This window comes from Rhinatrema bivittatum, chromosome 5, assembly GCF_901001135.1.
Source record: "Rhinatrema bivittatum chromosome 5, aRhiBiv1.1, whole genome shotgun sequence".
Taxonomy (NCBI): Eukaryota; Metazoa; Chordata; class Amphibia; order Gymnophiona; family Rhinatrematidae; genus Rhinatrema; species Rhinatrema bivittatum.
The window spans coordinates 295636772-295660290 of NC_042619.1; the positions used below are offsets into that span (position 1 = coordinate 295636772).

At 47.5% G+C, this 23519-nt stretch overlaps 1 protein-coding gene across 2 annotated transcripts in view; it reads right to left on the reverse strand.

Annotated features, from left to right (window-relative positions):
- Positions 1-23519, reverse strand: part of LOC115092810 (disintegrin and metalloproteinase domain-containing protein 9-like) — a 606381-nt gene that overhangs the window by 564473 nt on the left and 18389 nt on the right. For both annotated transcript variants that reach the window (XM_029604139.1, XM_029604138.1), the window contains exon 2: positions 18619-18704. In XM_029604139.1, coding sequence (XP_029459999.1) covers positions 18619-18704 — 86 coding nt within the window. The remainder of the gene's footprint in view (positions 1-18618; positions 18705-23519) is intronic.

The following is a 23519-nucleotide window of genomic DNA, read 5'->3' on the forward strand; positions in this document are numbered from 1 at the left end:
GGCTTCTAACCGTGGTTGTGTGTTTTATGTAAGGGCTCCTCCCAAACATTTGTTATATGTTACCTAGCTCACTATATTCTGTTTTATGTAAGGGCTCCGCCCAATGGTTTGTGTTTGCTGTAAACCGACGCGATGTGCAAACGGTCATCGGTATAAAAGAAACGTTAAGGGCGCGCGCGACTTAGCTCCGACTTTGCTCGGACTTTGATATGGACTTGAATTATTTTATGCCGAACGCGGACTATTAATTTCTGGTCTCCACCTCAACCTCCGCAAAAGGATCAAGAAACGAAAGAGAAGCCGTGTGGGTAAGCCTTCTATTAAATTTGATTATTACTCAGAGACATGCCTCACACAAAGCGGAAGGGGCGTTTGCGAACTGAGACCTCTGCCCTAACTCCAAACGCTCTTTCACAGCCATGCATAGAAGGTTTTTTTTGCCCCGGCTGCAGCCTCAAGTCCTGGAGCTAAGTCTGTTGAGGGATTAGGGGGGGAACACAACCTATCCCTCTTAGACATTAACATCTCTTTAAGCCCAGGAGCCCCTGCAACGCCCTCCCCCCCTTGCCACGGTAGCCCTCAGGAACCCGACCGAGAGACTCGGCTACAAGCCGTAGGAAACTCCGTTGCAGAGGGGGCACCTGAGGGAAATGCCTTGGACAAATTACATCTGACTAGTGGAACTCCAATTGATAAAAATGTGAAAGAGAATGTGATTTTAACAAAGAACGTGATAGAAGGAGTATCTGTTAAGAAATATATAGGTGAGGGAGGGGATCCGAAAGGAGAGAACCATAAGATCTCTGAGATCTCCCGTGAAAGTGGGAAGAGTGTCACCTTTACTTTGCAAAAATTACAAAAACCGAAAGAAGTCACATTGGATGCTATCTGGAGCGCTATAACAAAGTTAGAAAATTCTATATTATCACTTGCTAGTTCAATCAATGTATCTCAAAATACTATCCAGCAGATGGAAGTCAAGGTTAAAGACCATGAAGGCATTATTGAGGATATGTCTGGGAAAATAAAGGGAGTACAAGAAGTGCAAACTAATCTGATTCAATCGGATAATATGATGAGAAGAAGAATGGAAAACATTGAGAACAAATTAAGATACTTAAATTTAAGGATATTAAATTTCCCGTATATTAAATTGATCTCCCCTAGAGAACATTTTAAAAAATATTTAACGGAGGTTCTCTTAATGCCTTCTGAGTCATTACCTTTGCTATCTAAACTATATTATGCACCAATACCAAAAACAACTGAAGATACTGGATCACAACCCCCTAATATAAATCTTGAAACAGATTTGACAGCCTTTTTGGAAGCTCCATCTATTGATCAAATAGAATACTGGGGAACTCTATTGGTGTCTTTTATACATTCCTCTGATAGAGATTTAGTATTAAGGTTGTTTCTTAAAAACCGTAATAAGCTATTTTATGGGAAAAAGGTATGGATATACCCAGACATCATGAGAGACACGCAAATTCGAAGAAAACAATTTGTTGAAATGTGTCAGGAAGCAAGAGCATTAGGTATGCAGATAAATGTGAGATACCCATGTAAATGTCTACTGCAATATAAGGGGAAAAGTTATATTTTTTATGAACCAACAAAACTTAAGGGTTTTTTGGATAATTGCAAAGTTGAGACTCCCACCATATAATCGGTTCAGGTGCATTAGGTTAAAATAGGCTGTGTGAATTCTCTATAATTGAATATTGAAAAGTTTCTTTTTTGACGATGTTCCAAATAATTCTTGATCCTTTGGTTTCTTTATGTATTATAATCAGGAAAGAGAATGTTTTTCTGTATGTATTATTATAAAATATATAAATAAAGTATTAAAAAAAAAAAAAAAAAAAAAAAGAAACGTTAAATAAATAAATAAATAAATAAATAAGTAAATTTGACGAAGATGACTTACATTTTGCCCCTGTTGGAAGGCAAGGCATTGGCGTGGGCCTCTCCGCTGTGGCATCGTTCAGATCCAGTTCTACAGGATTTTCCTCAGTTTTTGGAATTATTCAAAACTGTGTTTGAGGAACCCGGTAAAGAGGCAGCCGCGAAGGTCGAGCTGCTTCTTTATGCTCACTGACTATACGATTGAATTCAGAACTTTAGCCTCTGAACTTCATTGGGAGGAACGCATTCTTCGGACCATCTTTCTTGAAGGACTATCCGCCAAAATTAAGGACGAGCTGGCAGCTCGGGAACTCCCTTCTTCATTGAATGCCCTCATTGAACTAGCAACTAAGATTAACCGCCGTCTGCAAGAAAGGGTTCGTGAGACTCTGGATTTGAGTAGGCATAGGACAGCCCCTTCTTCTCCACACGCTTCTTCTTCTCCAGTTCCCCATACTTCATCCTTCTCTGAAGGAACTACGGAAGAACCTAGGCAGTTAGGACTTGGTCCTCTCTCCCCAGAAGAGCGACAAAGGCGTCGCAAGGCCGGCCTGTGCCTATATTTTAGAGGTTCGAATCACTTCATTGCTGGCTTTTCTTTACGTCCCAGGAAATTACAAAGTCTAGGGACCTCCGGGGGAATAACCCTAGGCATCACTTCACCAGTCCTTCCACTTTCATTGCCGGTTACCTTTTGCCTTGAAGGTCAGAATTTTACCACGCTGGCTCTGGTAGATTCTGGAGCCGGAGGAAATTTCTTCTTGCAAGATATTGTGAAACAATTGCTTATTCCTATCCGTCTATGCCCAAGACCGCTGACCGTCTCTTCTATTCACGGAGACCCCTTACCAGGAAGAATTACACACCAAACGGTTCCCCTGGATTGCTTCATTGCACCTAACCACACGGAACAAATCTCTCTATATGTCATCCAGAAAGCTATCCACCCAGTTGTTCTCGGTATCCCCTGGCTGCAACACCATAACCCACAAATCGACTGGACATTAGAGATGTGAATCGTGTGATCGATCGTCTTAACGATCGATTTCGGCTGGGAGGGGGAGGGAATCGGATCGTCGCCGTTTGGGTTTTTTAAATATCGTGAAAATCGTGTAAATCGAAAACCAGCACACTAAAACATCCCTAAAACCCACCCCGACCCTTTAAAATAAATCCCCCACCGTCCTGAACCCCCCCCAAAATGCCTTAAATTACCTGGGGTCCAGTGGGGGGGAGGGCGGGAAAACCAGCACACTAAAACAACCCTAAAACCCACCCCGACCCTTTAAAATAAATCCCCCACCCTCCCGAACCCCCCCAAAATGCCTTAAATTACCTGGGGTCCAGAGGAAGGGTCCCGGTGTGATCTTTTACTCTCGGACCTCCGGTGCTTGTAGAAATGGTGCCGGCGCTACCTTTGCCTTGTCATATGACAGGTCAAAGGTAGCGCCGGCGCCATTTTGTTTTTTGTCCCCCGAGGCCAGGAGCGTAGGAGATCGCTCCCGGATCCCCGCTGGACCCCCAGGGACTTTTGGCCAGCTTGGTGGGGCCTCCTGACCCCCACAAGACTTGCCAAAAGTCCAGCGGGGGTCTGGGAACGACTTCCTGCATGCGAATCGTTTTTCCGTACGGAAAAATGATTGGCGGCAGGAGATCGCTCCCGGACCCCCGCTGGACCCCCAGGGACTTTTGGCCAGTTTGGGGGGGCCTCCTGACCCCCACAAGACTTGCCAAAAGTCCAGCGGGGGTCCGGAACGACCTCCTGCAGTCGAATCGTGTTGTCTATGGCCGGTGCCATTTTGCGCAAAATGGCGGTGCAAAATGGTGCCGGCCGTAGACAACACAATTCGACTGAAGGAGGTCGTTCCGGACCCCCGCTGGACTTTTGGCAAGTCTTGTGGGGGTCAGGAGGCCCCCCCAAGCTGGCCAAAAGTCCCTGGGGGTCCAGCGGGGGTCCGGGAGCGATCTCCTGCCGTGAATCGTTTTTCCGTACGGAAAAACCAAAGGTAGCGCCAGCGCCATTTCTACAAGCACCGGAGGTCCGAGAGTAAAAGATCACACCGGGACCCTTCCTCTGGACCCCAGGTAATTTAAGGCATTTTGGGGGGGTTCGGGAGGGTGGGGGATTTATTTTAAAGGGTTGGGGGTTTTAGGGTTGTTTTAGTGTGCCGGTTTTCCCGCCCTCCCCCTTCCCCCGATTTACGATTTTTTGACGATAAATCGGGGGAATTGTTATTGTATCGCGGCTCTAACGATTTTTGACGATTTAAAATATATCGGACGATATTTTAAATCGTCAAAAAACGATTCACATCCCTACTGGACATCTTTGAAAGTAACTCATTGGGGTGCCGCATGCCAAGGACCCTGCCTTAAAGAAACAACCTCTGCCTGTAGCTATTTTGTGCACCTCTATCCTGGAGGGATTGCCAGCTCACTACAATCAGTTTGCGGATGTATTTTCCAAGAAAGCCGCAGACATTTTGCCTCCGCATCGAGAATTTGACTGTGCCATTAATTTAGTCCCTGGAACCACCCCACCTCGTGGAAGAGTTTATCCCTTATCCGTCCCAGAGATGCAGGCTATGGCTGAATATATTCAGGACAATCTCAAGAAAGGATTTATCAGACAATCAAAATCCCCAGTCGGGGCTGGTTTTTTCTTTGTTGGGAAAAAGGATGCGACTTTGCGACCCTGTATCGATTTTCGGGGGCTTAATGCTATTACTATTACGGACATCTATCCATTGCCATTAATAGCCGAACTCTTTGATCGCTTACAGGGAGCCAGGGTGTTCTCAAAATTGGACCTACGAGGTGCATACAATTTGATCAGGATACAAGAGGGCGATGAGTGGAAGACGGCTTTTAACACCAGGGACGGCCATTATGAATATCTCGTCATGCCGTTCGGTCTAATGCTCCTGCAGTCTTCCAGCACTTTATTAATAAAATCTTTCAAGACTTGCTCTATGTATGTGTGGTAGTCTGCCTGGACGACATATTAATTTTCTCTTGGGATTTACAGATGCATCGACAACATGTGTTACAAGTTTTGCAACATTTAAGAGAGAATAGACTCTTTGACAAGGTTGAAAAATGCGTCTTCGAAAAAGAATCTCTGACCTTCTTGGGGTACATTATTTCCAATCTGGGCTTTCAAATGGATCCTTCCAAGCTAAAATGCATCCAAGAATGGCTGCAGCCTACTGGGTTACATGCGCTCCAACGCTTCCTGGGGTTTGCCAACTACTATCGTAGTTTCATCCTGAACTTTTCCAAACTGGCTGCTCCCCTCACTGCTTTAACTCGTAAGGGGGCGGACATCAAGGCATGGCCTGTGGAAGTTGAAGAAGCGTTCCGGGATCTCAAGACGTCCTTCCTGCAGAAACCTTGCCTTCGGCATCTGGATCCTAGACGTCCATTTACTGTAGAAGTAGACGCCTCCGCTGTTGGAGTAGGAGCCATGCTCAGTCAAAATGACACATCTGGAACATCTCACCCATGCTCCTACTTTTCTAGGAAATTCTCTCCAGCTGAACATAACTACTCAATTGGGGACAAAGAGCTCCTAGCCATTAAGCTTGCACTAGAGGAATGGCGTCAATGGCTTGAGGGAGCACAACATCGTATAACCATTTTTACGGACCATAAGAACCTAATATATCTTCAAGAAGCCCAACGTCTTAACCCGCGCCAAGCTCGATGGGCGCTCTTCTTCTCACGTTTTAATTTCGAGCTCCGCTATCAACCCACTAGTAAGAACATTAAAGCAGATGCCCTGTCCCTTTCTTTCTCCACAGAAGACTCGGAAGAGCCCATTCAACATATCATTGACCTGGCTCATATCATTCTCTCTGCTACCTTTATGGTACTACCCAGTAAAACGGTGGTACCAAAGAGGCTCCGTAGCAAGGTGCTAGCCTGGGCACACGACTCCCAGTTGGCTGGACATCCAGGACGTGACCGGACTCTGAATCTTCTTCAGCAATATTATTGGTGGCCTGAGATGCACAAGGATGTTCGAGCGTATGTTGACTCTTGCACAAATTGTGCCCAACATAAAATTCCTACAGGGAGAACTTGGGGTCTCTTACAACCGCTTCCTACGCTTATGAAGCCATGAACTCACATTTCCACAGATTTCATCGTAGATCTCCCACCCTCTGAGGGCAATACTGTAATATGGGTCATTGTAGACCGATTCTCCAAAATGGCCCACTTCACCCCGCTACCCTTCCTCCCGTCTGCTCCCCGCCTGGCCCAACTGTTCATGTCTCATATTTTTCGCCTCCATGGCCTGCCACAGCACATTGCATCTGATCGTGGCCCACAATTCACGGCCCAATATTGGTCCAATCTCTGCAAGAAGTTTCGTATTTCTCTGGACTTTACAACAGCGTTCCATCCACAAGCCAACGGTCAAGCGGAACGGACTAATCGTACCTTGAAACAATTTCTACGTTTATATGTTAACACCCGTCAGGTCTTTTGGGCAGCGCTTCTTCCTTGGGCTGAGTTTTCTCACAACTCTCATGCCTGCACTTCAACTGGGGCTTCTCCGTTTCAGATTGGTTTTGGTCGCCAACCCCGGCCACCGTTACCCCTGCCATTGCCTGTTCCCTCACCTGCAGCACAGCTAATGGCAGCACAATTGAAAAGACTTTGGTTGCATACTCGGCAAATGCTACTACGGGCGGCTCGTACAGCGAAAATATTTGCAGAAGCACCGAAGACCAGCTCCTCGTTTCCGCCCAGGAGAAAAGGTGTGGCTTAGCACCAGGCATATTCATCTACGGGTTCCATCCATGCAACTTGCTCCACGCTACATTGGTCCCTTCCCGGTGCTGCGGCAGCTGGGCCCAGTAATCTATCAACTTCGTCTGCCTGCCACATTACGAATCCACAATTCTTTCCATGTGTCTCTTTTGAAGCCCTTGGTTCTTACTTGGCCTACTCGGAAGATGCCTACTGCTCCGCCACCCACAGCGGAGGAAGGCCCTATATACCAGGTTCATGAGGTTCTCGATGTCCGGAGACGTGGCAGAAAGTGGGAGTATCTCCTAGCTTGGGAAGGATTTGGGCCTGAGGAAAATTCCTGGGAACCTGCTCAGAATATTCTGGACAAGAACCTTCTACACAATTTTCATCTGGATCACCCAGGAAAGCCCAAGCCTTCTAGGGGGAGGCCTAAAGGAGGGGGTACTGTTACAGCCACTTGCCATGACGGTCCGCGACCAGGACCAGCCACTCACCCACGGCGTCGGGCCCTTCCTGGGACAGCTGCAGGAGCCGGCAGCCGTCGCTGAGATACTCTGCGGCATGCCGAATCCAAGATGGCCGCCGTGCAGCTAACTCCGCCCCCACCGGGCCTCTGATGTGATTTAAAGGAGCCATGACTGGAAATGGTCATGGCTCCTCTTCGGGACTGTTTCCTGGTGCCCTATATTTAAGGCAAAGTCTGCTCCTCAGACCTTGCCTTGGTATCTTGACTCTTGGTCCTGTGCCTTGAGTTCTCGGTCCGTAGCCTGCTTGTCTGGTTCCTGTTCATCTTGGTCCTTGTTCCTGGTTTCCCCTCGGACGGATATATTCTGGCTTCGACTTCTGGACCGGCTTCCGACCATTCTCTGGCTCCGATCCCTGGACCGGCTTCCGACCATTCTCTGGCTCCGACCCCTGGACCGGCTTCCGACCATTCTCTGGCTCCGACCCCTGGACCGGCTTCTGACCATTCTCTGGCTCTGACCCCTGGACTGGCTTCCGACCATTCCTCTGGCTTCGACCCCTGGACCAACTTCTGACCAGTCTTCGGGCTTAGTCCCTCGGACCGACTTGGGACCCTTCTTCGAAGAGCTACACTTGAATCTACTTCGACCTGCTGGAAGCGCCAGCCTTCTGCATTACACGACCTGCAGGAGGTGCCTGCATCCAGATCTTCTTCGGTCTCCAGGGAGTCTCCTAAGTCCCAGCGGCCGGGTTCCTACGGGCTCCTCCTGGGGGAATCACGAGCTTCCAGGGTGAAGTCTTCATTTCCACGTCCTCACCTTCCGACGGTAGGGACCTAGAGAGTTTACTCTCCGAGGTAGCGCTGACTCTACCTCGGACCAAGGGTTCACTGCCAGATCCATAACAATTGCCACCTGGTTGTCCATCTGAATCAGGATGACTTGATTTGAGAGGCGATCCTGAAAGGCCCTGAGAGCATATCTGATTGCTCGAAGTTCTAGGAAATTTATTTGGTGTTTGGCTTCCTCTGGAGACCAAGAGCTTTGTGTCTGAATAGCTTGAGTCCATTGAGACCTCAGAATCCAGTGCATGAGTCTCATGGCCAAGCGGGCTATTGGTGTGACATGGACTGAGGACGCCATGTGTTCCAGGAGGACGAGAAATTGGCGTGCAGCCGCGGAGTGCTGAGACTGCAGCTGGTGAGCAAGGGACGCAAGAGTTAGTGCTCGTTGTCGAGGTAGGAAAGCCTTTGCCTGTAAGGTGTCCAAGTCTGCCCCAATTAACGATAAGGTATGAGATGGGACTAAGTAGGATTTGTCGTAGTTGACAAGAAATCCTAAATTAGAGTGTGTAAGGTTAGCTTGAGGGACGACAGAGCAGCTTGCTGAGTGGGAGCCCTGATTAACCAATCGTCCAGGTAGGGGTAGACGTGAACACCTTGGGTTCTGAGGAAGGCTGCGACAACTACGAGGCATTTGGTAAAGACTCATGGCACAGACGCTAGGCCAAATGGGAGCACTCGGTATTGATAGTGCTTGGGGCCTACTAGAAACCTCAGGTACTTGCGATGAGCTGGAGTTATCGCAATGTGGGTGTATGCGTCCTGGAGGTCCAGAAAGCACAGCCAGTCTCCTCTTTGTAGAAGAGGTAGAAGCAATCCCAAGGTGACCATCTTGAACTTTTCTCGTTGAAGGTACTTGTTGAGGGCCCGTAAGTCTAGAAGAGGACGGACTCCTTCCGATTTTTGGGGGATTAGGAAGTACCGGGAATAGAACCCTAGGTCTTGCTGAGAGTATGGAACAGGTTCTATCACTCTTGACTGGAGAAGGAGGGAAACCTCTTGATCCAGAAGAATGGAGTGTTCAAATGTTCCCCACGAATGTAGAGGTGGGGAGCCCGGTGGTAGGGTGAGAAAGTTCAGATGGTAAACCTGAGCAATAATTGCTAATACCCATTGGTCAGATGTGGTTGAATGCCACATGTTGTGGAAGTGGCACAATCGACCTCCGACTGGTATGTGTGACAGAGGAATCTGGCTGCTGCTCACTAAATGGAAGTGAAAAACCTGAAGCAGGTCCTGGTTGAGGAGCTGCTTGTGGTTTTTGTTTTCTGGCTTGATTTGATAAGGTCTCGTGGCACGGGATCTGGATGGTGGCGGGTAAGACTTCTTCGGGCGGAAGAATGACTTCTTAGAGTCCTTTCTGAAAGGCTGTTTTGAGGAGAAGTCAGAAGGCATCAAAGAGAACTGTCTTAGGGTCTCATAATGGTCTTTTAATTCTGCCACTGTCTGTTGAATCTGCTCGCCAAACAGATTATCTCCGAAACAAGGCAGGTCGGATAACCGGTCTTGTACTTCTGGGCGAAGGTCAGAAGACTTGAGCCAGGTCCACCGTCTCACCAAAATGGCACCTGCAGATACTTTGGTAGAAGTGTCAAAAATGTCATAAGATGTTCTAATCTCATGCTTGCCTGCCTCAAAACCCTTGTTGACTAGGGTTTGTAATTGTTCTTGAAATTGCTGAGGCAGGGAGTCTGAGAAGTCCTGTATCTGCTTAAAAATGACCCTGTTATATTGGGTTATATAAAGCTGATAGGCTGCAATTCGGGAGATGAGCATGGCCCCTTGAAATACTCGGCGACCAATGTTATCTAGGAACTTCTGTTCCTTTCCAGGAGGAACAGATGAGTAAGGATTTGACCTCTTCGCCCTTTTTTGTGCAAACTCTACAACGACCGAGTGGTGATCAAGCTGAGATTTTTGAAAACCTGGGGCTGATTGTACCAAATAGGTAGTGTCTTCTTAAGAAGATCAAGAAGAACCTGATGGATGGGATTAGAGGTGATTACCTTGGGGGCATCCAGGAATTGGAGCAATTCCATAATCTGTTCAGTCTGCATTTGGAAAGGAACCAATTCAGACATTTCCTTCACAAAGTTTATAAAGGAGAGGTCCTCTGGAGGAGAACGCTTCCTACTCTCAGTGGGTGAAGGTGGTGAAGGTAAATCATCGGTGTCTGTTGAAGTGTCATTTATTTATTTATTTATTTATTTATTGGCTTTTATATACCGCCGCTCATCAGAGATATCACGTCGGTGTACATAGAACAAAATCCGCAATTGCGTTTTACATAAAACAGTAAGAAAACAACACCTGGGGTGTCATCACCCCAGGTGTCGTAAGGATCAGCACCTGCTCCTCTAGGAACTAGAGGGGGACAGGGTGGTTGAAGACCTGAAGGTCCCGGTCTAGGCTCCGAAGGAATCGGAGGAATTATCAGAGGCACCGATGATGGCATCGAAGGCACTGGTGCAGGCATCGAAGGCATCGATGGATGAGTCGGGGGCGCCGACGGATGTATCGGCACCAATGGATGGGTCGGTGGCGAGGGACGTATCGGCATCGATAGCTGAGGCAGAACTCCCAATGGAGGGATGCGAAACGGTGTTTCTCTTCCCAATGATGCAGTCAGTAGGGAGGGCATCAGAGCCATCGGAGACCCGGGAACAATCGGAGGAAAGGCGGTCATAAGCGCTTCCATCCTGGATAGCAGCGGTGCCAGCCCTGCCGAAATCGGGTCGATGACCGGTTCCACAGACGGTGCCAGTGTCTGTGCCGGAGGAACCTGAAGACGTTGCATCGCCTTGTCGATGGCCTCCTGAACCATCTGGTCCAGTTCTTCTCGGAGACCTGGAGCAAGCAGCCCCGGCTCCGGAACAGAAGAAGGAGGCAGAGGCATAGCCAGAGGGACCACTGTTAAAGGCGGAGTCACTTCACCCGATCCCCGATCAGGTGAGGGTTGCCTCGGGGACCCGGTCGCAGGAATAGTGGATGCCTTTCCTGGATGGGGTCTTGGACAATGGCGAGGTCGATGATTTTGCTCCCTCGATGGTCCAAGTCTTACGGTGTCGATGGCGATGTTTCTCCCTGCGATCCCCTCGATCCTGAGGGGGAGTGGAGGGTGTCGATGGCCGAGAGGTCGTCGATGGAGGTTGGTCATCGGTCCGTGGTCGATGCTGACGCGAAGTTGACAGTGCCGGTTCTGACGACGTCGATGCAATGGACGGAGTCGGGGTTTGAGCACGGAAGAGAAGTTCCATCTTCTCCATTCTAGCCTTGCGACTCTTCAATGTCATTAGGGCACATTTGGTGCAGGTCAAGACATCGTGCTCGCGTCCTAGGCACATTACACAGACTTTATGGGGGTCTGTGATAGACATGGTGCGAGTACAGTCCGGGCACCGACGAAACCCTGATGCCATAGCCATGGACAAAATCGAGCCGCGGTACGGTCGACGGCCAGTAGGCCGCAAGGGCCAAACTCGAAGGTAACTGACAGAAAAATGGGTAAAAACTTACCGGAGTACCGCAGACTGAGAAAAGTTAGAGGAGGGACCCTTGTAGGGCAAGTAAACTTTGAGTAATTCCGTGAGGAAAATTCCTGTTAGGAATCTCTTCAGAGCTCCTTTACTGCGAGGCTACTGCTGCATGGAAAAAAGAAGACTGAAGGAGCACCCCTGCTGGCTGCAGGGTTAGTGCCATGCTGGGCATGCCAGGTAGGGGCCAGTCAAAGTTCTGGATACTTTGACAGAAGTTTTCCATGATTGGGCTCCATCCTGATGATGTCACCCATATGAGAGGACTACCATCCTGCTTGTCCTGTGAGAATATCTGAATCCCCTGTCGACGGAGATGTGCCACCGCTACCGTTAGACATTTTGTGAAAACTCTGGGGGCAGAGGAGAGGCCGAATGGGAGTACTTTGTACTGGAAGTGTCTCTCGTCCACCTGGAAACAGAGGTAATGCCAGGTCTTGGGATGCATTGGTATATGGGCATTTGCATCCTTTAAATCCAGTGAGCATATCCAATCCCCAGGTCGAAGGAAAGGAAGAATGGACTTGAGGGAAGTCATTTTGAATATTTCTCTCTAGGTATTTGTTGAGGGAGTGCAGGCCCAGAATTGGTCGAAGCCCCCCGGATTTCTTGAGAATGAGGAAGTATTGTGAATAGAATCCCTGTTGAAACCTGGATAGAGTCAATTCCCATATGCACTTTTGCTGAAGCAGTTAGTTGATCTCTTGAAGAAATGGTCCCCAATGTGCACCATGATGTTTCCGGGAAACTAACAGATCGATACTGTAAAGTGCGGCTGGAGATTCCCCGTCTGTAACTCGCTGTGGGCGCACAATTCGGATGCGTAAGGCGATCCTGCGATACAGTCTCCAGTTTCACGCGTCCTTAGCGCTTCTTGAAACCGACCCTTAACCCCTTCCGCATGCCGGCATGTATATCAGATGTAAACGATCGAATTAGCTATTCCCTCCCATACAGTGACGCGCGCCCCGACTATCGCTATTTTACCCTGCCGTTTTGCCCCGCGTTTAACCTGCTAACTTACCGCCTACCCCTACCCCTGCGTTACAGGCAGGGGCAATGGTAGACGGCAAACTTTCCCTCAAATCATTGCACTACACATGCGATTCCTTAAATTAACTTAAGACAATAATGCTAGATCCATATATACAAACATTTGCAGTGAGCCCCGCTTTTGGTAAAGTTGTTATATATATATATAATACCTAGATGTCAGTTTCCGAATCCCCCATCTCCACGCGCCTTTATCCAGGCGGCGGCCTGGGCGGGTGGGCGCCCGTTCATCTGGGCGGCGGCGGGAGCCGGCGGGCAGGTGGGCGCGTGTTTATCCGGGCGGCGGCGGGAGCCGGCGGGCGGGTGGGCGCCCGTTCATCTGGGCGGCGGCGGGAGCCGGCGGGCAGGTGGGCGCGTGTTTATCCGGGCGGCGGCGGGAGCCGGCGGGCGGGTGGGCGCCTGTTCATCTGGGCGGCGGCGGGAGCCGGCGGGCGGGTGGGTGCGCGTTTATCCCGGCGGGCGGGCGCCCGTTCATCGTGTACGACCATGCAATTTCGTGTTCATCGTGTACGACCGTGCAATTTCCGTTCATCGTGTACGACCGTGCAATTTCGGCACTCAAGGCAGTCACATGCCGTGACGTCAAGCGTCGTGACGTCACGCCTTGAGCACCAAAATTGCACAGGCGTACACAGGCGTGCATTCATTCACTGCCGGCGGGGGCTGCTGGAGGCCGCTTTCGCCGCCAGCTCCCTCCGCCTGGATGAACACACGCCCACCCGCCCACCGCCGCCCGCCGCCGCCTGGATAAACGCGTGCCCACCCGCCTCCCGCCGCCTGGATAAACGCGCGCCCTCCCGCCGCCGCCTGGATGAACGGGCGCCCACCCGCCCGCCGGCTCCCGCCGCCACCTGGATAAACGCGCGCCCTCCCGCCGCCGCCTGGATGAATGAGTGCCCGCCCGCCCGCCGGCTCCCCCCGCCGCCTGGATAAACGCACGTGGAGATGGGGGATTCGGAAAGTGACATCTAGGTATTTATATATATATATATATAACAACTTTTGTTTTAGTTTTCGCCCTGCGCCTTGCTTTGGGAGGGGGGAAACCATCCACTTCCTGGTACCTGTCATTTCAAATGTCAGTTGAAATGACATTTGAAATGACAGGTACCAGCGCACCCAGGATACTGTATAGGCGCTGTATTAAGCGCCTATACATTAAAATGGGTTGCGCGGGCCTAACGCTTCGCCTAACGCTTCGCAGACGCGGCTTGCATTTGCAAGCAATTTAAATAGAGTATCGAGTGGTATGTGAAGAGAACTGTGCGTGCGGGGAACGAGGGTGCGCCCGGCACTGCCGCACTCTTTCTAACGCGGCATAACTGTATCGACCTGTAAGTGTGGCAGGGTTGGGAGGGATATAAAGTTGAGAGAATAACCTTCCTTTATTATAGTCAGGACCCAAAGGTCAGATGTTATGTTGTCCCAGGCTGGGAGAAATAGAGACAGCCGTCCCCCTACTGTTGGTGCCGGTAGCTGTGGCAAGGGCAGTCTTAAAAACCATGCTGGTTCTTAGGAGGACGAGAGTCTGTCGGTTGCGAAGATTGGTAGGGTGTGCGAGGGCGTTGGCGTGGCCCTTGCTGCTGATAAGGCTGCTGGTGGCTGGGCTGATAAAGTGGAGGCCGGTAAGATGTATAAGGCCTATATGTGCGTCTAGGGTAGCCGGGTTTCCTGTAGGAGGCGAAATGGCGTGGAGACAATGAACCTTCATACGGGGAGGTCAGTTTCAGTGAGCCTGTCACCGAAAAGGTTGTCTGGGCGGCAGGGGAGATTTGCTAGCTTCTCAGGTACATAGTCTCTGATTTCACTTGCCCTCAGCCACGCCAGTCTTCTTGCCGCTATGGCATTAGCGGTGGTTTTTGCTGATGTTTCAAACCCCTCGTAGATGGAACATAGCAGATGTCGTAGGCCCTCCTCCATATCATAAAACTCCTCAGGTAGGCTGGTCTATGAAGAGCTCCCTTGTAATAGGGATTTCAAGGATTGGAGGCATTCAAATAAATATTGTGTCACATAGAACTGGTGGTTCTGTATTTTTGCATTTAACATGCCCGATTGGAATACCTCGATGATTTTGCGAAGAAGGTATTTGCCATTTCGTCATGGGGGGGGGGGGGGTTCGAATGCAGCCTCAATTTTCTTTGCCTTCTGCATTGCTGATTTGAGCACCACCGATGCATGTGGAAGCTGTACTGTCGCATAAAAAGGCGAGCCTCGCATATGATATTTAAGGTTGGTTTTCCTTAAAGTTGGCATCATGGAAAAAGGGGATTCCCATGCTTTTTCCATCACGGAGTCTAGCACCGAGTGTGACGGGAGTGCTGTGGGATCAGCTGGGCTATCGAATATTTTAAGGATTCCAAACATTTCTTGATAGGATCCGGTATTTTCCTAGTCCCCATATCTAGTCGGTGGCCACTTTTCTAAAAATTGCGAATGTGAGATCCTCCAGGGGGGATACCAGTTCCGGCGGAATTTCAGCTGGGTCCGATGGGTAACCCATCAAGGAACCTGGCGAGGAAGATGAATTGGGAGAGTCTTCTGCCGGAGGACAGGGTCTCCGAGGTTGATCCCTTGGCAGAGGACCCGGAGTAGGGGAACCCTCTGGTGATAATGGAGTCTCGGAAGGCTTGTCAGGTGGTAGCTGCTCCACTGACATCAGTAATTTAGACAAGATCATTGAGATCTGGGATATGGCTTGAGAGGCCAAGCCAGATGTAGGGGATGGCCTTGGTTGTGCCGGGAAGGATGGAGGTAGTGCCGCGAGGAGAATATCGCTGTCCGGCCCTCTCGGATGACTGATGTCCATAGGTGGGCAGGTGACCTTCTCATAGAGAGCATCCTGAAGTCCGGATCCCATGTGGTGGTGTGAGGCTGTGGAGAGCCCTGAAAAGACCTCTGAAGAGTCTGAGGAGCTTCTGGATAGTCTTGGAGGAGATGGGCCTTCATCCGAATCCACGATTAAGTGTGGGGAAGAATCCCTTGGCCTTTTGTGCCCAGCTGAGATTTTTTTGGGATGTTTAGTCGTAGGCTGCATCGGCAGTGTCAGTGTGAGAGACTCTGCGCCGGGTTCCGTTGAAGGAGGCCTCGAAGGAGTCGGTAGTGTGTCAGTGGAATCCAACTGCGACGCGATTTCTTCCGAGCGTCGGTGCGTCGGAGTGTCGATGCTCGCTGGGTGCGTCGATGCTTTGTGGTTGCGTTGGGGCATCGGTGTTCCTTTGGCACATCAGTGCTTTGATGCGTCAACACTTTCGAAGCAGTATGCGGCCGCGGTGACAGTGGCGCATCTCCCGCGCCATGTGTCGATCCCGATTGGGCTCGCTTCAGCGCCGGGTATTTTGGACCTAGAGGGTCCGCAGAAGTGGCCCTTCGATGGGATGGGGCCTTTGGCTTTCTATGTGGTCTCGAAGATGACCTAGCTGAGACTTCAGAGGGGGCATAAGAGCCCGATGGTTCTCCTCTGAGTTGAGCTATTAGGGCAGCTCTCTGGCGCTGTGCCCGTGGGGACATGCGTCTGCAGTCCCTACAATTTGCCTGGTCATGGTTGGGACCGAGGCAGATGTAACAGCTTTGGTGTTCATCTGTAACAGACATTATCTTACCACAGGAACAAAACGTAAAGCCTGGTGGACGAGGCATATTAAGTTTGTTTAAGTTTCACTGTGGTGCGCTGCTGATTTTTGTCAATTTTTTCTCACAAAAACAGTTTTCTTCTCACAGGAGATAAGAGCTCCGCGTGCAGTCAGTTATGTGGAAAAATACGGACTGAGGAGCCTCAGGGAAACGCGGGAAGATACTAGAAGGAACACCTCACTAAAAGACTTTGGTGATCTTAGAGAGCTCCGCCACCTAATGGCACGGAGGACATACCCAGACAGCATAGGTAATTCATGCTGCTTATCTATGGGAAAATTATATCTGCTTCAGGGGAAAACTTCTTGACATTATCTCATAATGTTCTCATGTGCATTTTTATCTGAAGCAGACATAATTCCTTGAAAGATGGATTCATGTGAAAGGATTATAATGGGAGATATACTGTGAGATAAAATTTATAAAAATAATTGGACACTCAGACCGATGATTAAAATATAGACACAGGATTCAATCACTGTTGCTTTTTTGTATGGTGGTCCATGAAATATTGTAATTTCTTTACATGGTGATATCTCCCAGCCATCTATTATTAAGCGATCTGCATCTGAGCTTTAAAATTGCCTCAATTTATTAAGCTTTCATAAGTATAATTGGGATTGGTTTTATATATATGTTTGGTTTTATATATATAAGTTTGAACTGTTTTCTACTATTGAACTGTATTTCCATATTAGTTTCATATAGTAAAGCAATATTACACATTCTGGAGCTGGTTTGGGTACTGTAGTTTTATGCTTTTCTAAAACATAAGGCTAGATTTTATAACATGCGTGCGCATGTCCATGTCTGCGTGGTTCCCAGCGAGTCCACATGGACACGCCGATTTTATAACATGCACGTGCCGGCATGCGCATATTATAAAATCCGTGGGCCGCGTGCACATGCATGTCAGATTTTATAATTAGCATGCGCATGTGCAGGCAGTGCCCGCAGGGGGGGATTTTAGTAGATTACGCATGGCAATGAAATCAGGCCTTCCCCCGTTTCCTATCCCCACCTAAACCCCTCCCTCTTCCCTTTTCCTCCCTACCCCCTTAACCCATTCCAAAAACTTACAATTTTGTTTCACTACTTACTGCACCCCTGGAGCAGAAGTAGTTTGCATGTGCCGGCCGATTGCCGGCATCCGCTTCCCTGGGACAGCATACAATGGCGCTGTCTTGGCCCGCCCCCACCCTCTGGCCTGCCCCTTTGAAGAGGCCCGGCACTTGTGCGCATACTGGGGTTTACGCGCCTGGCCGGGCCTCTTTGAAAATTCGCAAGGCCTGGCCCCGTGCATAAACCCCAAATTTTACGCGCACAGGCCTTTTAAAATCTGGCTGATAATGTCTTCTATTCTGCACAATTCAAAGGTACACAAAAAAATATGCACCTGACGAAAGCTGACATGAATCTTTTTCTGCAATATAATAAAATATGCTAGCTGAATACCTACATGCATTCAGTCATTTCTCAGCTCCAAAATTTTATTTAGAAGCAAACATTAATATTTGAAAATGGATAAATTCAGCTTTAGAGTCTTAACATTTCAGATTTTTCCTGAGCAGCCACTTACTTAGAGTACCTACTGATCCATATAAACCTGTTTTTTAAAAAAATGCTGTTTTGGGCATGCTTCACATTTTGAACTCTTTGACCAACATGACTGTTTAGAACATTACCTTCAGACTCTAAACTTGAATATTTATGTATACATAGAGCAAGTTATTATAGTTTATTTTGGGTACGTCAGTTTCTAGATAGATGAATTCATGTGTGTGTGTGTGTGTGTGTGTGTGTTGGGGGAAGGGGTTATAAGCATAATAATGAAAAAATATGAAAAATATGATTTGCTGTCACTATTTTGTTAAAAATGTTTTTGACATTTTTATATAATTTTGTATATGTGAAGAATATAATAATATTGCTTTAAACTTTGTCTCACTTATGCTGATATTTATTTAATTATGTGATACAAGTTAAAATAGTTTCCCCAGAAAATTGTTCTGTATTTAAAATATAGGTGATGCCATATTCTGTCCCTGAAATTTACTAAGCCTTATAATGTCAAAAACACAAATCTATTATTGATCACAGAAGCCAATCTAAAAGGCATAAATTGCATCACTTCAACATATGTGCGTTCTAATTAAATTGTTATTGCTTAAAATTTCTACAATAAAACTGCATTAGGACTTTGGTATGACTGAACTCTTTTGAGGCGACCAATAGAAGTCTACTGATTGATCATATTAATAATCCTAGGCAGACAAATAGTAAAACAAGTTTCAAATGTAACCAAACTGAATTGGGCTTATATCCAGGGGAATTAACATATAAGGGCCATGTAATCATCAACAAAATACCACTTCTCTCTGAATATCCAATATGATGAACTTAGGTTTAGCATATAAATACCTCCTCGCCATCGCTGGCTTGTTTGGATTCTAGCTTCTTTGGGATTATAATTTCATAGGAAGACAACCATGAAGTCTGATTCAAGTCTAAAGAAAGATACCAAAATAAAGTTTAATGGCGAAGGAGAAATCTTTTGTTTGAAATAAAGTTATTTGTTTTCTGAACGATTCAGAATTCGAATGCGAGTCATAAAATGCGATTCAGGAGCTACCATGCATTAGAAATCAATTTAAAATACATTGGTTCGCAATCAAAAGCTCACTCACATAGAAACGGCCACTTACGCGTGTATATAATCCAAGCGTGCGCAATACATATTTTAAAAAGTGGTCACAGGTATGCGGTTCTGCACATGCGCAAGTAAAACTACATGTGCAAAAAGAGGGCATGATGTGGGCGTGTTGGGGCAGGATTAGCATGTACAGTTGTAATGAGGTATTTTAAAAGAGAATTACCCACAAACATCATCCAACTTACATGTGTTCATTTACACACACAGTTGCAAACTTTCATTTTGACTTAGCATTTGGCAGATTGGCTTCTCAGGGTTCGTGGACACAGGAGCAGATTAGGGGGTGAGATGGAGTGTAACTAGAGCAGACTGGGACTTACTGGGTGATAACTGGGACATACAGGTTTATGCTTGGGGGTATTGGAAAACATTGGAGGGAATTGGGACATACAGATGCAAATGGGGTAAATACAATTAAAACATACCTGCCTTATTGTTGCTGAGGCCACGAGCCTGGGGAGCTTCCAGCAGACAGAGAGAGCCCAGAAGTGCCGTGATAAGTTTTAAAAAAATAGATAAATGCATCTCATTGGTGCTGGTGCCATACTGCAGCTGCAGCACTGGGAGTGCTGCCACTACCAGTTTAAGCCAGCATACAAGGTCAGGGCTGTATTTATTTATTTATTTATTTATTTAACATTTTTTCTATACCGAACTTCATGACAAGATTCATATCAGATCGGTTTACATGGAACTTAGGGACTAATACATCTTACTTACAGAAAATAGAAATGTAATAGACCAAATACATGAAATCACATTTTAAATCTTAACATAATTGAACACTATTGCATTCCCCTTTAAAGACATTTTGCCAAGGGTGGCAAAATATAAAGGGATTCAAAAACCAAGAAAAATAAATGCAAGAATCAGGCTTAATGTTAAATAAAGACATTCATTTATAATTTGATCCTGTCACTAAGGCTACTTTCCGGAGGTAATAACAACCCTCCTAGCATTAAGGAAGGATTTTAATTGCTTGGGGTAAAAAAAGATAAAACACGCCATTGGAGATTTTACGACATTTACGAGGATACTTTAGAACATATGAAAAGCCCATGGCAACTACTTGAGACCTCAATGCAAGAAATTCTTGTCTCCTGTCCTGCATGACTGGAGCAAAATCTGGAAATGCACATATCTGTAAGCCCCAAAAGGGCAATTCTATATTTCTAAAATATCTTTTCATAATTTCAATAATATCTCTTTCTGAAATAAAGGAAAACGTTAGTGTACCACATTCGTAGAATTCAGCTGACAAATCCTCCAAGAATTTGCTCAGATTCCCTTTATTTACACTGCCTTGTAATATATCTCTATTCCTTGCTGACACAGGTAGATAGAACAGTTTATTCACTGAGGGAATCTCTCCCTCCTGGAATTTCAGAATTTCTGTGAAGTATTTTTTTGAGTGTAATATAAGGGAGTTCACCTACTATCTTGGGGAAGTTTAAAAATCTCAGATTTAAGTGTCTCGAGTGGTTCTCCAAATGCTCCAACCTCCGTGAAACCACATTAATGTCCTTCACAACTTTAGCGTTATACTGTAATCAAAGCCCCAGCATGATTACAGTGTAGGCTAGGGGTAGTCACAAACTTGAGACAGGGATGTCAGCGAGAGGCTGCTACACAGTGCCTGTAGGAAAATTAAAGTTTAAAAGTTAATAAAAACCTCAGAAACTAGGGTTTGATGGTGGTGGTCACCAGCTGAGATTGTATAAATAAGGATTTACCCCTTGGTTTGGGGAAAAAAAAGTTTATTATGTAAGTTAAAAATATAATTAGCTGTAAAATTGTAAAGATAGCTAATATGGTCATGAAAAGACAGGACTACTGATACATTTATTTAGAAGCTAATCTGAAAGTTTGGTGAGATTTTGAATTGTACAAGTGGAGTTTTTTTATTGGTTTCATTTTCCCATTCATTTTAATGGGCAATCTAAAAAGCGGTAAAGCAGAGTTGCTTACCTGTAACAGGTGTTCTCACAGGACAGCAGAATGTTAGTCCTCACATATGAGTGCCATCATCAGGATGCAACCCAATCACGGAACACTTTTGTCAAAGTTTCTAGAACTTTGACTGGCACCACTGAGCATGCCCAGCATGGCACAAACCCTGCATCCATCCGGGGTCCCCCTTCAGTCTCGTGTATAGTAAAGAGTATGTGCGAAAAATAAAATAACAAATCGCAAGCGTACCCAACTCCACGGGGTGGCGGCTGGGTTTCGTGAGGACTAACATACTGCTGTCCTGTGAGAACACCTGTTACAGGTAAGCAACTGCTTTCTCACAGGACAAGCAGGATGGTAGTCCTCACATATGGGTAAATAGCGAGCTGAGGATGCCCAAGCAATGTACCAAAAGCACCCAAAGACGTGCAACAGGCACAACAACAGGGGTGATTTTGGATAAAAGGGCAGCCTGAAAGTCCCAGCGGGTTGTTGCAAGGAAGTTGGGTATTAAGCCGAGAATAAATTGCATAGAACAGACTGGCCAAAGATAGAGTCTTGGGTGCCCGCTTTGTCCAGGCAATAATGAGCTGCAAAGGTATGGAGAGAACTCCATGTAGCAGCTTTGCAAATGTCAGCAAGACTTTGCCATTGCATTAATAGAGTGCGCTTTAACACGTCCCTGGAGCGGAAGGCCTGCTTGTTGGTAGCAGAAGGAAATACAGTCCGCCAGCCAGGAGGACAGGGTCTGCTTGCCGACCGGGATTCCCAGTTTAATTTTATCAAAGGAGACAAATAGCTGGGTGGACTTCCTATGTCCTGCAGTGCATTCCAAATAAAAGGCTAGAGAACGCTTGCAGTCCAAGGAATGTAGAGCCCACTCACCTGGATGTGAGTGGGGTTTGGGAAAGAAAGTAGGTAAAACTATAGACTGATTTAGATGGAACTCAGAGACTACTTTCAGCAGAAATTTAGGATGAATGCGAAGGACCACCCGATCATGAAGACATTTTGTGTAAGGGGGGTAAGTAACCAGCGCCTGTAGCTCACTGATCCTGCGAGCAGACGTCAGATCAAGAAGGAAGAGCACCTTCCAAGTAAGATGCCGTAACTCGCAGGAGTGCAGAAGCTCAACGGAGGTTTCATGAGTTGCGCTAACACCACATTAAGGTCCCAAGCAGGGGCCGGAGAATGGAGAGGGGGCTTCATCCTCGTACCCTTATGGAAGGCGGGCACCGCACTGACGTGCACTCTTATGGAGGACGTTTGCAGACCTGACTCCGAGAGGTGCCAGAGGTAGTCTAGAAATTTCGTTATAGGGCAGTTAAAGGATCTAACTCTTTTGAAGTGCACCATAATGAAAATCGATTCCATTTAGAATGATAAGATCTTCTAGTAGAAGGCTTTCGTGATGCTACCAGGACCTGGGATACAGAGTCCGAGAGGTTGAGAGGCCACAGGATTAGCCTTTCAAGATCTAGGCTGTCAGCGACAAGGCATGGAGGTTGGGATGGCCCAGTTGTCCATTCCTCTGAGATATCAGAGACGGATCTGTGCCTAGGCGAATTTGTTGACGGACTGAGAGGTCGCGAAGGATGGGAAACCAAACTTGACGCAGCCAGTAGAGGGCTATGAGAATCATGAGGCCCTTGTCCCAGCATAGCTTCACGAGAGTCTTGCTGATGAGTGGAAGTGGGGGGTAAGCATACAGGAGACCTGTTGCCCGAGAGGGTGAAGGCGTCCCTCGGTGGAGTTTTATGACTGTGATGTAGAGAGCAGAAGTTCTCCACCTTGCGGTTGTGAATCGATGTAAAGAGGTCGATGCTCGGATACCTCCACTTCTGAAATATGTGCTCCACCACCGCAGGGTTCAGGGATCACTCGTGGGGCTGAAATGTACAACTAAAGTTGTCCGCTAGAACATTGTCCATGCCCGCTGGGTAGGTCGCTTTTAGCAGCATGGAATGAGATAGAGCTAAAGCCCAAATGTGCGCTACTTCCTGACACAGTAGGCAGGTACCGGTTCCACCCTGCTTTTTGATGTACCACATCACTACTTGATTGTTTGGATTAGGATTGCTTTGTTGGATAAGCAATCCTTGAAGGCTAGAAGGGCATATTCTAATCGCCCTGAGCTCCAGAAAGTTTATCTGATGTTGTGCTTCTGCTGTAGACCAGGTTCCCTGAGTCTGCAGGTGGTTGACATGTGCTCCCCAACCTAGAGTGGAAGCATCTGTTGTCAGAATTATCCGAGGTTCCGGAGCCTGAAACGGTAGCCCTCTGAGCAGGTTGGAGTGTTGGAACCACCAAGCCAGTGAAAGACGAAGCTGCCTGGTGACATGGACAATGTTGGTCATTGGATGGTCGGCCTGAGACCAGGATTTTAATGTCCACTGTGTTACTCGCATGGCAAGTCGCGCCATCGGTGTAACATGGACCGTGGATGCCATGTGTCCCAACAAGGCGAGAACATGACGAGCAGTCATGGTTCGGCAAAATTGTACAGTGTGTGCAAGCACTGCCAGCGTATGAGCTCGGTCCCTGGGAAGAAAAGCTTTTGCTTGGATAGTGTTGAGAACTACTCTGATAAAGGAGAGGAATTGGAACGGAGTCAGATTGTATTTCTGATAATTGATTAGAAATCCCAAGGACAGTAGTA